The following is a 12,885-nucleotide window of genomic DNA, read 5'->3' on the forward strand; positions in this document are numbered from 1 at the left end:
ACTGGAAAAATGTTGCCTGGTCTGATGAGTCTCGATTTCTGTTGAGACATTCAGATGGTAGAGTCAGAATTTGGCGTAAACAGAATGAGAACATGGATCCATCATGCCTTGTTACCACTGTGCAGCCTGGTGGTGGTGGTGTAATGGTGTGGGGGATGTTTTCTTGGCACACTTTAGGCCCCTTAGTGCCAATTGGGCATCGTTTAAATGCCACGGCCTACCTGAGCATTGTTTCTGACCATGTCCATCCCTTTATGACCACCATGTACCCATCCTCTGATGGCTACTTCCAGCAGGATAATGCACCATGTCACAAAGCTCGAATCATTTCAGATTGGTTTCTTGAACATGACAATGAGTTCACTGTACTAAAATGGCCCCCACAGTCACCAGATCTCAACCCAATAGAGCATCTTTGGGATGTGGTGGAACGGGAGCTTCGTGCCCTGGATGTGCATCCCACAAATCTCCATCAACTGCAAGATGCTATCCTATCAATATGGGCCAACATTTCTAAAGAATGCTTTCAGCACCTTGTTGAATCAATGCCACGTAGAATTAAGGCAGTTCTTAAGGCGAAAGGGGGTCAAACACAGTATTAGTATGGTGTTCCTAATAATCCTTTAGGTAAGTGTATATATATATATATATATATATATATATATATATATATATATATATATATATATATATAGAGAGAGAGAGAGAGAGAGAGAGAGAGAGAGAGAGAGAGAGAGAGAGAGAGCTTGGAAGTAACTGATTACATATAGTCTGGATAATGTAATCAGATTCCAAAATTTAAATACTTGTAATTAGATTAAGTACTTTAGATTAATTAATTACTCTTTAAAATACTCATAATCAGACTACAGTTACTTTTTTTTATTGATTTCATCACTTAATATTCACAAAATGGCAGTAAATTATTCAGAATTCATTGTCTCCCTAATTATTGTTTTTTTATTAATTAAACTTTCCTTTCTCAAAAATGTTGTGGAATTACACACAGAGATTGGCCACTAGTCAGGCGACTATAATTACATGTAGAATAGAGAGGCCATAATAAAAAATAATAAAAAAATGTAGGTTATAATTTAACTTATTTATGATTTAATTAATTATTAGCTTTTCATGAATTTATAAACCCCCTGCAGTTCCTAGGGAAACCCTGATGTAATGTGATGTTTAATGCACTTGTTGTTGATGACAAAAATGATTTATCAATATGGTACAAGATTATACTATTCAAATCAACGTTCTAAACAAGTTAGGTCAAAAGTAATCGAAAAGTAATCAAAAAGTAGTCAGATTACATTACCTAAAATGCGTAATACAATAGATTACGTTAATAACTTAAAAATGTATCTTGTAATTTGCATTCAGTAATATGTAATTACACATCACTGATATATATATATATATATATATATATATATATATATAACAAGAAATTGCAAAAAATGCACCATAAAATTGGTCCATACAAACTGTGTTTTTCCCCAAGCCTTCTGTTATCCATACAAGCTCTCAAATCTCATTCAAGCAGACAGCATTTGGCACAATTGAGATTTGAGTTCTTTGGCGGAATGGAAGATTTTCATGATAAAATGACATGAATTTCAGTGTATTCCTCACAGAAAGCTATCGGACGTCTTCGGCAGACTTGGAATACAATGCATGAGTACAGCAGACTTCTTTTATGGTGCTTTTGTCGTCATTACTACAAGGGGTTTTGAACAACTTGACATTTTTTTAGCAATTCGATTATGAGAAAAGAGTGAAGCGTGTTCATAACATACCTATATGCATCCGTCCAATCAAAACCTGTCTTTGCTAAATTGCTCATCACTGATATTACATGTGAACGTCACACGTTAATGACATCTGTAATGAGAAAACACAGAAATAACACTATACATCCACAGACACATTAGGCCCAAACCCAAGCATGATTTCTCCACAGTACGGTGCAAGTATTAATAAAGAGATTTTGTCAAACGTAACTCGTGTTTAATTGCCGTCAGGGCGGTTTGACTGAATCCGTCCTTCAGCATCTGCATTGCTGAGCTTCTCTCCCCCTCTTTTTCTTCATCTCCGTCTCATATCTTTCCCCCTACTGCACCCATCGAATTGGCACCAAACCCTTCAAGATGTCCCCAGCAGGCTCTTGCTTCGCTGGCCGCGTAGTAGACTGTGTGGTTTCCTTTAAACAGCTGTAATTTGTATTTCCAATCACTGTGCTGATTTCTGCTCATTATATTGCTGTTTCACACCGGTAAGTGAGCAAAAGTTTGGATTGATTGACTCTAATTAACTAAAAAACGTTCCGAGCCAGGGGTTTATTACCATGCTAGCTAGCCACAAATGTCAGAGACTTTCACAAATTATTATCCTGTTAAGATGAATGTGTGGGGAGGCAGGGAAGTGTGGAGACAAAGAGAACATATATTATTTTCATGACGAATTTGTTTATCGCTCTTCTTTTTTTTCCACATTTTCAGGTGTCTTATTTTCCAATTAAATACACACAGACTCAGCATCTGTACACATTTCAAGGGTTGTCATCGCCTTGTGTTGCAGCATGAAGCCTGTCTTGTAATTATGATCTCTGTTATTGAATTGGCCGTCAGAATATTATAAATCTGACACTGAAAGTCTAGCTTTAATCGTGCATTCAATCTGATTTTACTTAAAGTTGAAGTGTGTAATTTCTGCAGCACTAGCGTCACCAAATGGAATTGCAAAAATGACGATTGTATTCAAACACAACTTTCCCAATGCCAATTTACTTACAATCTACAACTGACTTACAGTTGTCCATTATTGAAAATAACAACAATATTGCACTTTATACCTTTAACTGTGACCTCAAATTGGTCAAATAACAACACCTATACAACCATTAAATTCATCTTGATTTTGGCTTCGAAAAGCTAGTGTACAATACAGCATGTGTGTATGCGTAATAGAGTCGTCTGGCGGTTGCTAACCCACTGTAAGGTTTGATGCATGTTTCTGTTGAAATTAATGGCAGTGGTGTTTCCTGGCCTGGTGTCATTTATTTTACAGGATTGATTGGAGGCAGGAAGAGCAGACAAATGTGTTTGGGAAGTGTTCTAATTTAAAATCTGGCTGCCTGACCTGGAAGAGAAAGCAAAGAGACAATCCATCCTTCAAAAAGATGACCCGGGTGTCCGAGGTGCCAACAAAGTTTAGTGCACAAACAAAAAGTGCATGATATGAAGCACATCAATACAAGACAATTGTGCATACATGTATCCTCAGTATGCAGTCATGTGTTGCTGTATGTTAAACCTGAATTTCATATGCCTACTCTACTAAAGCGTAGAACTAGACTAAATCAAAAATCCATGTGATACAGAACCAAACCTGACTAACGAGTGTGTGCCACTAGTGGTAACAATTGGAATTGCAGTCTGTTTGAGTGGCCCAAATGGCTGTTTTCAATAATATTTACAATTAAAATGTAAAAATAAATAATAATTAATTAATTAATAATAAAATAATAATAATATGTAATTATTTATTGAACATTGGCATTTTATCAAGCTGTTTAAATGACTGTTTCAAACAAGTTTCATATATTATTATGATTTAGTAACAGTAGTAGTAATAATAATAATAAATTATTAAACATTGGCATCCTTATCTGACTGTTTAACAACTGTTTTCAAATAAATTATTATGATTAATTATTATTAAATACATTATTTATTGAACATATCTGACTGTTTATTAATGGTTTTCAAGTTTCTAATAAATTATTATATAATAATGTTTTAAATAAATGATTATTATTAACAAATAAATAATTAATTTTCTTATTATGATTATTTAGTTTCAGATTATGAACTGTTTTTAATGCATTATTTATTGAACATATCTGACTGCTTATTAATTGTTTTCAAAGATTATATAATAATTCAATTTTCAAATGAATTATTATTATTAATATAATAATAATTATTAATGATTAATATAATAATATTAATAGTTATTATATTATTAATACACTATTAAACATATATGACTGTTTATTAACTGTTTTCATGTATCTAATAAATTATTATATAATAAAGTTTCAAGTTAATTATTGTTAATTATTAAAATAATAATAATAGTAATTTAAATTATTATTAATACATTATTTATTGAACATATATATGTGTTTATTAACTGTTTTTAAGTTTCTAATAAATGTTAATATAATAATAATAATGATGATGATGACAAGACTAAGGGCCCTATCTTGCACCCAGCGCAATTGACTTTGTACGCATGTATCATTCCTATTTTGCACCCGCGCAAAGTGCGCTTTTCCCTCCACAGAAGCACGTCGCTAAACTAGGGAATGAACTTGCGCTCCCTGGGCGGTTCAGCGCAAAAAAGGAGGTGTGTTCCGGCGCAAACGTTCCTTCATGCTATTTTGCAGGTTTAGAAAACAATTGCGCCACTAACCAGGAAAAAATAGTTTAAAGTCAGTGGCGCGTTGCGCATGTTATTCATATGCTATTTTAAGGGCGCATGCTTGGCCATAATCAATGAAGCGTGTGCACAACACGCATACTTTGATTCTCTCATCTACACAGAAGCAGCAGTTTTCATTTTTGCAAATCATACATTATTACGATAGATAGATAGATAGATAGATAGATAGATAGATAGATAGATAGACAATTTATTATAAAAGCATACATCTAGCTTACACATTTACCCAAATTATCATACGCCTTTTTAACCAAAGTTAATTTGGGTGGGTTTCTCCATCCCCAACCTCCCTGACGAGAGCGTTGCTCTCCTCGGCTGTGAACCGCTCCTGGCGTGCGCCTGGCAAATCCGCCGTTATAATAGGAATCCGCTTTAGAACAAACGCGCCTGCTCTTAAAGGGAATGTGAGATGACGCTCTGATTGGTTTATTTCACGTTACGCCCAAACCACACCTATGAATAATGAAGCTGCTTCAGACCAACCCATTTTAGATTTGCGCCTGGCGCAAGAGTCATTTATCCCGCCGGGAAAATAGCAACAGCGCCAAGACCCGCCCACAAAGTTACTTGCGCTTTGCGCTTTGACACTTGCGTTTCAGATCGTTAAAATAGGGCCCTAAATGTCAAAAATCCATGTGATACAGGCGCGGCTCAGGAGTGTTTGCCACTAGTGGTAACAATTGGAATTGCAATCTGTGTGAGTGGCCCAAATGGCTGTTTTTTAAATCATATTTAGAATTAAATTTTAAAATGAAATAATACATTATTATCACTATTATTATTACTAATAAATTAACAATAACATTAATGTGAATAGTCACCATCACAATAAATACATCTTCCATCAAGTAATACAGTTCATTAACCTAATTGTAGTTTAGAGTTGACAAGCAAAGTATCAATCAAAGTTCATTAATACAGAATTGCACTGGTGTATGTTCACATAATGCGGTTTCGTTCATTGCTCATCCAATCAAATTTTACAGCCAAAGCTGTTTGTTGTATAATATCATCTTTTTTGTGTGTGTCTACAGTATAAACCGTAGGACTAGTTAGTGCTGTTCTGCTGATCACAGAAAGCATGAGTCCAGTTGCTGCCCATTATTATCCACTGCAAATGCACATCCACTCTGGCAGTCTCAAAGGTGCCAAAGGATCTCTTTCGCTGACTTTAAAGAGAAATAGTATGTCTCTCAGTCATCCATTAAGTTCTCTGTCTGTATTCTGTTTAAAAAAAGTTGTATTGCTGTCATGGGAGTATGTATGCTTCTGGGCCCATTCATTCATGTCAAATGAATCCTTTAACACTTTGCAGGGAATATATGTCATTTCCACATCTACATAATCAACCCAAAACTGCGACAGCTATACACACTTCAAAATAAAAGTTCATTGTAGCATCTTAATTTCTTATCATCAACTATTTTTTTGACTGTATGTGGGTCTTAAGTTGCTATATGTTTCTTAAAAGAGTTGAGTTTTAAAAGTGCTTGATGTTTCATTATTGATTCTGACTGGAACATTTATTTTAAAGAGTAGCCTATATAAGGTTTGGGATGTTTAATGTGTTGCTTTGCAATTTACACTTTACAATAAGGTCTAATTTTTAACATTAATGTCGTTCCAAACCTGTAAGACTTTCGTTCATCTTCTGAACACAAATGTTTTTGATGAAATCTGAGAGTTTTGTGTCCCTCCATTGACAACTACACAACTAGCACTTTCAAGCCCCAGAAAGGTAGTAAAGACATCATTAAATTCAGAGGTGTAACGTCCAGGGGTCAGAAAGTAAAAGTCCTACCATATGTTTATTCCACCCATGAACTCACTCTCCTGGCTGAAAAACTGTGCTAATTAGCAAATCCAGGTGATTGGAACAAAATACTGAGGAGGACTTTGACTTTCTGAGCCTGGACTTTACACCTCTGATTAAAGTAATCCATGTGACTCCTCAATTTTATGAAGCACAAAAAAACATAATTTACCACTATGGTTTCACTATTTTACAAAATATTAATCTCTAATGATGCATGGGTGTTGACGCGAGAGCGTACAGTGTTACATGAACGCAAACAAAGCACTCGCGTAGCTTCATACAATTTAGGTTAAACCACCGGAGTCACATGGATTACTTTAATGATGTCTTTACTACCTTTCTGGGCCTTTAAAGTGGTAGTTGCATAGACTGTCAATGGAGGGACAGAAAGCTCTCAGATTTCATCAAAAAGATCTTCATATGTGTTCTGAAGATGAACGAAAATCTTACGGGTTTGGAACGACATGAGGGTGAGTAATTAATGACAGAATTTTCATTTTTGGGTGAACTATCCTTTTAATAATGTTAACAACCGTGGACACATCATCACAGTCTCTGAAAAGGCTCCATTAGTAAATACTGAAATTAACATAAATTAGATGAATAAGTATTGTTCATTGTTAGTTCATTTGAAATAATGTAGTCGATAATGATAACAAATAAGACCTTATTGAGAAGTTTTACTCTACAATCTAACGTATAATCCTAATTATCCAACAAAGATGTCACTTTTTAATGTCTTTGCTTGGCTATGAGATTTTTTTACGGTCAGTTGTAACGGACATTTCATTAATAGTTTTGTTGTTTTACATTTCACCAGATGAGGCACATAACACAAGGGTAACATAAATAAAGAACTCAAAAAAGTAAAAAGCCGCATACACCAAACCATCAAAATGAAACCTCATTTTTGTAAATGAAACCTATTTGTCGATAGAGCACATCAGTCTTGTGAAGCGGGGTAAATTAGAAGGCTTGCGTTTCCGTGGGGTTGTGCAGAATGCCAGTGGGTAGCGTTCACACAACATCCCTCTGTGCATACTATTTACCCCTGGATTGCTTCAGGCTAATGTCTCAATAATTTTCCCTCTTTTTTTTTTCGCAGGTCCTTCCCACAAAGGACTTGACTAATGATCCATGGACAAAATGAAGCATTCAAATTTATTCATTAATCATTCATCTCCAGCTCATTGAAAATGCTAAACTTACACAAAATTAAGATTGAATATTGAAAAGTGATTGAGGGAGACAGCTCTCTGAGGAGACAGGAAAAGAGAGGATAAACAAGCCAAAAAGGAGGAAAAAAATGACAAAGGACGCAGTGCGAGAGGCGGTCGAGACCAACCCGAGCCTGGTTAGGGTTACGCAGGTATACTATCCGCTAGTTAAGGTCAGAGGGGTTTAAGTAGGTGTAATTAGATCCAAGAATCTAGAGAAGCGTAGAATTTCTGTCAACACAGCCCCCTAATTATTCTCTTTTCCAATTAATGGTGACATAGATTAATTATCTGATGAGGCAAAGCCAATTGCAATCATTCACCCCGCTAAAATTAGATCATTCCTGACAGTAGCATGAAAGTCACCTGCTTCATTGTTATGGATTGGGCCGTGAGCGTCGGACGAGAGAGAGTGAAGCATGCTGGGGGTTTAAGTAAGTTGTCTGGCGCAGGTGAGCGTCCAATTACTCCGCTATCTGAACTGTAGGCATCTTCCTGCTCGATCCGTAGGCATCTGCGATGGGTCTGTTTGCTGGCTGCGGGACATGGCTGGTAGTTGAGTCATCTGTCAGCGAGAGCAGGAACTCAGAGAGGCGCCGGATTGAGTTTGACAACTCCTCCTGTTTAAATAGGCAAGCAAATGGAATCAATGAGTGTCAGCTAATTCAGTACAAAAACCTGTAGTGGAGCGGGAGCCAACAGACGATCGGCATTAATGCTTCAATGTATAATACTGGGAAAGGCTAGTATAGTTGGTCACCGATATATATGTTGTGTTTTGTGGTGCTAGTCTTAGCATTTCCATCCGGTTTAAAGGCAATTTAAATATATGCACTGCAAACTCCCATTCAAATAAATGCTGTTCTTTTGAACTTTCTATTCATCAAAGAATCCTGAAAAATATTAAGCTGCACAACTGTTTTCAACATTGATAATAATCAGAAATGTTTCTGAAGGATCATGTGAGACAAGACTGGAGTAATGATGCTGAAAATTCAGCTTTGATCACAGGAATAAATTACATTTTAAAATATATAACAATAGAAAACAGCTATTTTAAATTGTAATAATATTTCGCAATATCACTGTTTTTATTGTATTTTTGATCAAATAAATGCAGCCTTAGTGAGTATAAGGAATGCCCTTTGAAAACATAAAAAACTTCATTATTCCAAATGTTTGACTGGTACTTGTATAAACCGTATATATACTACACTAAAATATAAAATACAAATATAAAATGTATTATCCTTCTTTTTTTTTGTCAGAATACACATACTTCGTCGTGACTGAAGAAAGATGCTTTGTGCCTGTAAAACGGATTAGATACGGCATTTACTAGTCAAACTTTGACTCGTTCCCAGAAACCTATAAAAGAGCGACGCTGACAACTTGAGACGCTTTTATTCTGTATTGTACGACAGGAGATTGAGAAAGACAAAACAAAGGAACGAGAAAGACGGTGTGCGCCACTCTCCTGGTGAACTGCGTGTTGGTTCAGTGCATGCCTGTTTTAAAAACCTCAGCAACCAGTTTTTCTATTAAACTGCCTTGCACTGTCAACCAGCTTGGGAACTGAGCTGGCCTAGCCATGCAGAAATTTTCTGACTAACAATTATATCAGAAACAAGATCTTGGATTACAGTCCCTTGAGAGCAGCGCAGTGGGCGTTCGCTCCAATTATTACTGGCCATTCACAACTCTCCACCCTGCTCTCTGTTGTTAGCAATTGTCAATTATGCTATCCCTGGTGTAAACTTGCATAACCCGGAACTGAGTGCCCAATCTTGCAGCGGCGTTACGAGATGACAGGCTTGTACGCTTTCTCTATTTCGTTTAACTCTTCCCCCTATCTCTCTACTTCAGTAGAGTTGCTTGGAAGCAGTCATTTCTTCCTCAGGAAGACACAGGGACAGATCGGTGGAACTAGTTTTTGCCACCGGCAACCCTCGTCGGCTGAGGTTCCTCATGAGTAGATGGGTGGACAGGTTTTGCTTGTGGTCTCTTAGGGAAAGTGTTCGGACAGAAAAAAAGTCTTCGCACACAGGACACTGCGATAGTTTAAGACGGTTAAAGGTGGCATGAAATGGAAAATCTAAATTATAATGATACGTACACATATAAGAGGTTATTCTACTTTAAAAACAATCTGCAAGTTTCATATCTCAGATCTAACTCCCCAGTTTAAAATATGAGTTTTTGTTTCCACTCTTCCGAAACGGCAGGATTTGATTTTTTTGTGTGTGTGATGTCATGGTGCTCTTAACAACTCATGTCTGCATCAATCACAAGAGCGATACTGCTGTTGAGTAAGAGCATCTGGTATTGTTCTGTCCCTGGATGAGGACAAACTGCACCTCCACAAACTTTCAGAGAGTTCAAACTGCTAGAAATGCCTTGCTGAAGTTTATTTTCAACCGACGTGCCTGAGCGATTGAACGAGAATGCTTTTGTTTGTTCATCTCATTTCAAAATGGACTCTTCTTAATTATCCTCAACATGCTTTTTCTAAATATCTTTTTTTTACTCCAAATCTTTTTATTGGTTCTCAGTGACAGTACAGAATAAGACATCATAAACAGTAGACAGTAAGATATTGTCCATTATTAATCCCTTACATGACCCCCCCCCCATCCAATAGCTCAAAAAAAAAAAAAAAAGGAAAAAAGGGACAAGGAAACAACATAAATGTGAATTGAAAAAATTCAAAGATCCTTCTAATAAACGAAAATCATGTAACATTGCCAGTTACAGGTGCACAAGGTAAACCCTTAAAGTAATTTAAAAGGGGATCCCAAATCTTGTAAAAGGATTTAAGTGAACCAGAGAGTGAGTATCTTAACTTTTCAAGTCCAATACAGTAGAAAATGTCCTGTATCCACCTGTCATGTGTTGGAGGAGAAGCATGCCTCCACTTAAGAAGGATGGCCCGTCTGGCCAAGATTGTAGTAAAAGCAATGACTTTACGATCTCGGGGAACCAAATCAGGCATAAGGGAGACCCCAAATAGGGCTATAATTGGATCAGGGTCAATATTAGTGTTAAGAGCTTTTTTAAGCATCTGAAATATAAATATCTTTTTTTAAAAGCTATGGCAGTGCCTAGTGTTTTGTCTTGCAGTTGTTGTGGTTGCATTGGTTCACTTGAATCTGATTCGGGCTCAAACATATATAGCTCTATAGAGCGCTGGCCATCAAAACACACGTCACATCCCGTTCAAACAGCAACTTATAGTAGCATCTCTAATACTGTCTGTATGAACGTGCAACGGGAGTCAAGCCTGTATTCTCTTACCAGTAATCATAGCGACAGTGACCAAAGTAATATCAAAGATGGCAACATCGTCTTTTTTTATACTTTTGATATGACAAGTGTCCAACAGAGTTCATCCGTCAAATCTTCATTAACCGACAGCAGTGTTTTGAGTCACACAAAACTGACAGGAACAGCTCTGGTGGAGAACGGTGACTGTATCTAAAACTCTCAGATGACACACAGCTTATATCTCCGTCACTGTAAGTTATCGAAAGAAAGCGAAAGTTATCGAAAGTCTTAGATTGAATGACACGACTGGTTCTGTTCACACCACGGGTTTTCCTAGAATGCGGTTGTGAGTCCTGATATATAAAATGTAAATACCTGAAGTGTGTGTGTAGTAACCATATTGAGGACTCAAATACAGGATTGACAACCGGATTCTGCTGCTGTGTGAACGTGGCACTTGTTTATGATACTTCAAATATATGCAAAAAATAAATAGTCTATTCAAGAAAAGTAAATGACATATAATTAAAAATGGTGAATATATAGAGAGAAATAAATAAAATCAATGCAAAATCAAAACATTGACAGTTTTTTCAGCAGTCATACTTCAGTGGCTGATTTGTTGGTGTAAAAACTTGACTCTGTTTTCCAGCGTGCAAAAATAAACAACAATTATTGTTTGCAAAGTGTTGAGATATTATGAATGATCGTTAATTGTTTTCCCCAAGTCCAAGAGGACCCCCTTTTCACAGGGCCCGGGACAACATTCCCGGATGTCCCTCTGACAACGGCCCTGAATATATTAGTGATTTGAAATGTTATTGAAACATGGCTAGAATAGCCAATTTGAGGCATTACCAAGATGGCTTGCTTCAAAAATGTGGTGTTCAATCCGGAAACAAAATATTTGATCAATTGTATCAAAATGATCAGACAGACAGATATTATCATGGATGATTTATCCCTCTCTAAAATACTTTTCATTAATCCCTTGTTTTGCTCAAATATTTTCTACTCATCTTCCTAGATTTTTGTCATTTAGTAAAATCGCATATTTAATTACCTCATAATGTCATGAGGGGGCCCCAGACAGGGCAAAGGCCCTCACAGCCTCTATGTCCCATATGCCAGGGACTGTTTGGCCATTGTATGGTAGTTGCTGCACAATACAAAGACAATGACAATAGGAAGCTGAGACAAACTAAACTTTCTAATACCATAAAATATCACAAGCCTTTAAACCAAAGGTTAGCTTCTACACGACTCCCGTAGTTTTGGGTCATTTGAGAATGGTGATGCTTTATTGCTATGCCTTGCTTATTTCACAATGTAAAGTCTCCTATACACAATGCTAGTCTGTGTCTGGGGGAGGAGATCAACACAGAGCTGTGACAAAGTTTAGAGTAAGGCTGCTCCTTTTGTCCTTCACACTCGGAGGAGCTTGAAGAACTCCTCGTCTTCATGCTCCATTCACCAGCCTGACTTCCAGAGCTGGCCTCCCCTGACTGAGCCACAAACACACCGCCGCTCACCTCATTATAAGCACGCATAGTACACCTTCCACTGAGACCAAATGCCTTTTGTGTTAGATCATTCAAACATTGCGGTTACATTATTCCAATATACAAAATATTGCTAAATGCAATTCTAATTTCATTCATTATTTAAATATAATTTTAACAACCTCGCATTTGTTCATGCGTTAGACATTTTAGATATATGTACTATATTTTGTTGGTCTAAACATGCTAGACGGACGCTAGTACCTCACACCATGATCGCCGAATTTTTTAAGATGTTCTTCAATTTTAATTTTCTTCAATGTTCTGGCAATTTTATATTTTAATGATAGAGGTCAAACGATATAGATTTTTTTTCAGAGCACTATACAATGCCGATATCAATAATCAGAGAATGGGATGACAGATATAATGCCGATATGTGTGTGATAAGAGCGAAAAATGTTATGTTACCAAGTTTTTAACACAATACTTACTTGAAATTCACTTCAAAGATTTCATATTTGAAAACAAAATTTCTATTTACTAGACTAGATTTTGGGTCTGACAAAAGTGAATT

At 36.5% G+C, this 12,885-nt stretch overlaps 2 protein-coding genes across 3 annotated transcripts in view; both read right to left on the minus strand.

The window, feature by feature from the left end:
- Positions 1-1,867, minus strand: part of klhl14 (kelch-like family member 14) — a 28,984-nt gene extending 27,117 nt beyond the window's left edge. The window contains exon 1 of the mRNA XM_079863461.1: positions 1,800-1,867. The gene's annotated coding sequence lies outside the window, so the exon portion shown is untranslated. The remainder of the gene's footprint in view (positions 1-1,799) is intronic.
- A 5,601-nt stretch (positions 1,868-7,468) lies between these two features.
- Positions 7,469-12,885, minus strand: part of ccdc178 (coiled-coil domain containing 178) — a 28,269-nt gene continuing 22,852 nt past the window's right edge. Inside the window, exon 20 of one of the 2 annotated variants that reach the window (XM_079863725.1) lies at positions 7,469-8,162. In XM_079863725.1, the coding sequence (XP_079719851.1) occupies positions 8,007-8,162 (156 nt within the window). In that variant the 3' untranslated portion in view covers positions 7,469-8,006. The remainder of the gene's footprint in view (positions 8,163-12,885) is intronic. The other variant, XM_079863726.1, reaches the window with a different exon arrangement.

Source organism: Squalius cephalus (assembly GCF_949319135.1).
Source record: "Squalius cephalus genome assembly, chromosome: 25".
In the NCBI taxonomy this organism is placed as follows: Eukaryota; Metazoa; Chordata; class Actinopteri; order Cypriniformes; family Leuciscidae; genus Squalius; species Squalius cephalus.